The sequence below is a fragment of the Coffea arabica genome, chromosome 4c (genome assembly GCF_036785885.1).
Source record: "Coffea arabica cultivar ET-39 chromosome 4c, Coffea Arabica ET-39 HiFi, whole genome shotgun sequence".
Classification (NCBI taxonomy): domain Eukaryota; kingdom Viridiplantae; phylum Streptophyta; class Magnoliopsida; order Gentianales; family Rubiaceae; genus Coffea; species Coffea arabica.
Genome location: NC_092316.1, coordinates 13062849 through 13068804, shown reverse-complemented (window position 1 = coordinate 13068804; position 5956 = coordinate 13062849). Strand labels below are relative to the sequence as shown.

At 32.8% G+C, this 5956-nt stretch overlaps 1 protein-coding gene across 1 annotated transcript; it reads left to right on the top strand.

Moving 5' to 3' along the window:
- Positions 1-3284: 3284 nt before the first annotated feature.
- On the top strand, positions 3285-5723 carry LOC113739012 (transcription factor MYB98-like). The gene is made up of 3 exons (XM_072044829.1): positions 3285-3901; positions 4009-4135; positions 5154-5723. The coding sequence occupies exons 1-3, from the start codon at positions 3285-3287 to the stop codon at positions 5721-5723; spliced, it is 1314 nt and encodes a 437-aa protein (XP_071900930.1).
- The last annotated feature ends 233 nt before the right edge of the window (positions 5724-5956 follow it).

Here is a 5956-nt window from a genome sequence, read left to right as displayed (position 1 = left end):
TTGGGTAGCAGTTTTCTATGGCCAATAGTGACTGTGCTTCTTGTGAAATGACTGTTCCTGAGTAATTATCTTCGAAACTAGTTTTTACCCCATGTAATGGAATATTATATTTGTACCGAGGAAACCAAAGCAAGAAAAATGTATTTATAAAATCTTTAAGTAGATTAGAACATTAGATTAAAAATTTTGAAAAATAAAACTGAAAACCATGCTCGTACTGATATTGTACTCCTTTATGGCGACAAAGGCTCACCTTAAGTTGATGTACTGAATATTGACTTTATAGACAAATCTGCAACATGTATAATTGTTAGAGTGATCGGGAAATTGAAAATGTAAAAGCCTCTAAAGGGAAATGAAAATAGATACCAATTATTTATAGGAAAAAAAACACAAATATGAATAGAGAAGGCAATGATAAAAAAACTACCCAAAAAGAAAAGGAAAAAAGAATGGTAATGATTAAAAAAAATGGAAAGGATGTACTCGGACATTTTTATTTTAATATTTATTGTGAACTTTTCTTTTTTGGAAAACGTTTAATGTGAAACTTCAATATAGCAAGGACATTCGAACATTTAAACATGTATGCATAAATTTTCTGAATGAAGCAAATTTATAATTAAGTAATCACAAATCCAGTTTCCAGTTAGCCCAAAGTGCTTTAGGGTTTGCGGACAATTGTGATGGGTGATCGACTTTATAAATAAATAAATAAACACACACACACACACACACACACACACATATATATATATATAATCTCAAAGACAATGTGATGTAAGGCAAATCGTTCAATAACAGATTCTAATTTTAAAAAAATGAAACAAACAAAAGTTATATAGAAAATGTCCAAAACAGCGTAATTAATTGTTCATAAAGTATATTCTGAACTCTAGGTTGTCTCCTAAGTATTTTTTTTCCAATACTTTTTAGTCACAAATTCTTTTATTATGCTAATACTAGTAGAAGGCGCTTTTTTTTTTTTTTTTTTTCATTGCAAAATATAAATACGTTCCATTAAATGTTCATGTTAGCATGCCAAATATCCACTTTAGCAGACTAAAAATGGTATTCACATATCTTGATTGGCTGTAATTGTCATTATAAGACTAATATCTACCAAATTGTGAAATTTTTTTTTGACGTAGTGGTAAAAATACAGCGTCATCCATCATATTTTTTCTATAATACAATTTCTTTATTGGGATGAAACTTATTAAATCATGTAGTGGAAATATAACGTTTCTGTGAGAAAAATCTAAGAAACTGGCAAGCCATTTTAGTATGAGAATATGCAATAAATTTTGTAACTCATACCTTTCATTGTTAACCAAATTTCAATCTTCCATTATTATTAAGCAAAATAGACGACAAGTATCTATCCATTCTTCCCCTGTTTCTCTTTTCCATTAGCTATTCTTTACACGTAAAAAAATAAAAATAAAAATAAAATTCTGAGATCATTTTTCAACTGGCTATAAGTTATAACGATCAATCATGTTCACCACTTTTTTCATTTTCCAAAAATTAAATCTTCATATCACTATTGCCTTGTTGTACTCTCATTAAGGTCCCTCTTTGGGTTTGATTTCCAGTTTCTAATTAGTTCTACAAAAATGGAACTGCTTAAACTGAAGGGTTTGAGTCCAAATAACAGATGTGATCACATTTCAGGTCTTTTAATTTCTTTCTTTGTTTTTTTTTTTTTTTGTCATACAACACTCAGTAAATTAAGTCACTTCAGAATTGTTTGACTAGATCATACTAGCACAATCAAGCTATAAAACCACTTGATGCCTGCAAGTGACCTCATAGATTAACACCTTTCGATTGAGTTTCTCTATGCAAATTAATATTTTTAAGTGACAATTAGTGAACTAAAATTAATGCATGCAAATTGACAGAGATAGAGAAGAAAGAGATAAGGTTTCAGTTACCAAATTCAATTACTCATTCAATATGCCTGGTCAGTGGTCATTAATCCCTTTTGTCGACATTTTAGTCATTTTTTTTTTGAAAGAGGCATTTTAGTCATTTTTGTTGAGGTTTTTGTAAGCAATCAACTCCTATTGTCCTGTTTCTAGAAACTTGCTCTTAGTTTAGCCATGATATTCAATGAGTTTAATTCAATTTACTGAATTTCGGTTGAAGACTACAGCTGAATTGGGAAAGACTCCCTTTAGGAATTAGTCTAAGTCCTTCACATACTGTTTTAGGTGTTCCCAAACTTGGTTTGATGTCTCTCTAGCTATAGTGGCTTTTCTTTTGGACCCATCCTACGAAGTTAACTTCGGATGCAATTTTGTGAAAATAATTGGAAATGGTTGATTTTGCTTTAGTGGCATAACACATCTATAGATCTATATTTGTTGATTCAGTTAGGATTTGATTAAGAAAAAAAACTTTATTAGTTACTAAGCACTACATTTAGTCCAAAATATTTCAATAAGTGGTATTGATGATATACAGGATTTAAAGGGCAAGACGAAAATAGGTAGCTTTTCTGCTATACTAAGCCATTTGGACATTAAGTTCTCTGGTGTGGCATAACTTTTAGCACTTAACATCCATGGCATGCATGTTCTAATACAATACAAAATCCGGAAAGAATTGCAGGAATATTACTTATCCCATCAAATATCAATTCATGGTTAAGATGCAATGCCATAAATATCCTAATTAGTCAGTCAACACACATTAATTAAGTTTAAATAACAATTAAACAGGGATAGGATCGTCATTTGACACACAGGTTAGAAAATGTACTATTGCAATTAATTAAATTAGTTTTCAAGAAATTTACTATGCTCCTATTCGTTAATTTCTAGTCAAATGTCACATTCTAAAACACTACAAAGCTCTCTTATTCCACTTCTCTCTCACTAATTTCTCCACTATCTTAATGCTCGAGTCATAAAAAACCGATTAAAGTATTTTCTACCATAAATGTACCAAGGTACCCACAGTGGACAAAGATTAATGCTTTTGTAGCATATGTCTTAGGTTATTTATATACATAAGATCATTTACATTATCAATGAAATGGTGAATTTTTTTTTTTTTTTTTTAATTTTTGGTCTGTAAGCATGCAATACCAAGTACCAAACCATGAGATTAGCCAGCTTACCAACGAAGGGCCCTGATAGAATCCGACTGCAATAAATACCATATTACCTTGTTCTTATCTATTAAGCCAAGGTAATGGAGAAAGAAATTGAACACTACAGCATTTAGCCATCTTAATTTCTTTGTCATCTGTTGGCTTTCTAGCTTTTCCTCCCATGGAGTTTAACACAAAATGTAGCAATAAACCTGGCCGTCAACAATTTTCCATGCCTGCCAATTTCTTGAAACCTGATATTGACCAAGACTTTTGCATGGATAACTGTCAATCAAAGGGTTTTCTCCAAGATTTTCAGCACCTTGATCACTTTTCTTTTACAGGATCATCATTCAATCCTGACTTAGGCATCCATACAACTGGTTTTGATCCCTTTGACCCCTTCTTTAATGGATCTTCGATGATAGATTTCGACTATTTAGATTTTAAGCCATTTGAGGAAAATGATAATAACAATGGTAAGTTAGTCACGCAAAATTTTGAAGGTGGCGGTGGCTTGTTGAAGCATACTGTTAAAGAAACTCCATTATCGGATGAAAATTCATCTGACCATAAGCTCTTCCCCTTGACTCGTCCAGAAGTTATGCCCTTGAATTTTTGTGTCCAAGATGAGAGCTCTTGCATAACTGCTGAAAGTGTTTACTACAAAGAGTCTGGCACAAAAAGAAATAATAACAGATTTTCCAACATTGCCTTATCTTCTTCGACGAAAAAGCAGGGGCGTGGTCGAAAAAAATCCAAATCTGCAAAGGGGCAATGGACCATTGAAGAAGATAGGTAGATAACATTTCTAAACCATTTTAACAGTTTTTTTAAAAAAATAATATTCATTAGGTGTTCCATGAAGGCCAGCATAACTTTGTTGTTTATTTATGTGAAAACAGGCTATTAGTCCACCTTGTAGAGAAATTTGGGGTGAGAAAATGGTCTCATATTGCTCAAGTGCTGAAAGGGAGGATAGGGAAGCAGTGTAGAGAAAGATGGCACAACCATTTACGGCCTGACATCAAGGTTTGCTTTTTAATACTTTATTTTATTTACTAAGGATGTAAACATATGCATTATTATTATTATTTTTTTTTTTTTGGTTTTTGATGGTTTAGTAATGAAATATGTGCAATAGAAGTTTATGGTTCTCTTGTTACTAAACTTAGTGATCTGGACTTTAATTGAAATTTTCTTGTCACCTATATTTTTGTTTGGCATCAACAAGAAAATAGGAAAAAGTTGAGTTCAAATCCATGACGTGAACACTTTCATGCAATATCTTTGGATGATGAAAATTGCATATTAAAAAATGCATAGAATGTTAGATTTATCGTTTTCACTGCTCTCTTTGTGTGCGTGTGTGTGTTGGCCGGGGGGGGGGGGGGCTGGCTTCCAGATAGAAAAAAACGAAATAAAAGCTAATCTGCATGCAATACACACGGTAATTTACACGATTTGCGTGCAAAAAGATGTTTTGGAAACCATACAGTATAGATCAATGTAAATTTGTGTAAAAGACAAAACTTAAGTTTTTCACGCTTTTCAAAAATCGACCATATTGAGGTAAGGATTTCCCATATTTTTATACGTGGTGCCACGTTTTAAGAGTTTCACCTTTGGTAATTGCCACTTTACTATGTACATTTCTCATAAATCAATGTCAACCGGTCTAAACAACATGATATACAATTTTCAATTATATGGTTTTAGAAGAGCATATCTATGTAGAAAAGCTGACATATTTTGCATCTGGTGCCACATTTTGAGAGTTACTCTTTGGGAAATCACTATATTATTTTCATTCATACACAAGAATTGGAATCAATTTTTGGTTAAAAAAAAGTCATAAAAAAGGCAAACTTTCCGTATGAAATAAGTAATATGCTATGGTAAGTTTGATAAATCAACTCAAGAAAGTTTTTCCTTTTTCCTCTATATGCTTTCTGAAACTAAGTCTCCCTGAAACCGAATGGAGAAAAGAAAAAGACTCAAATCAGAGTTGATAAATAGGTATGTCAATTGACGTTATTGTTTTTTCCAGAAGGATATATGGACTGAGGAGGAAGATAGGATTTTGATCGAGGCTCATGCCGAAATAGGGAACAAATGGGCAGAAATTGCGAAGAAATTGCCTGGAAGAACTGAAAACTCCATCAAGAACCATTGGAATGCAACCAAAAGAAGGCAGTTCTCGAGGCGAAAATGTCGCACAAAATGGCCAAAACCTAGTTCTCTTTTGCAAAACTACATAAAGAGCTTGAATTTCGAGAAGAGCAGTAGTGGAAGAAAAAACGCTTCGACCAGTGATACCCCAACAATCGGTGATCATAATCAAAATTCAACCCCTAATGAAGAGGCAATGGAGTTAAACAGTGATCCACTTGTTCCAGACTATGATTTTAGTGAGGTTCCAGAATTCGCATTAGATGACAACTTGTTTGAAAGGACCAGCATCAACAACCTGAATGCTGAGATCCACAACGCTTCTCCAATTCTTGATGACAAAGGCTTTTGCATGGAGATCCCATATGATGTTCCTCCTCCAATCATGCAATTTGAAGTGAAGAAGGAGCTTGACTTGATGGAGATGATTTCCCATGTCAATCAATAAATGCCTACATGCCTAGTATAATAGCCCTACGAGAGGGATTAAAATCTATTCGTCTTGCAAGAAACATACAACTTACCCTTTTAAACATAGCACATATTCAGCTTGGATTGATAAAATAAACTGATTAAATTTCCCAGATAAGTATACGAACCATATAGCTCTTTTTCTTTTTGTAACTTTTGGATCAACTTAATGTGTTCTTTTTGGTTAATATTTCATGATTGAGGTTTTAT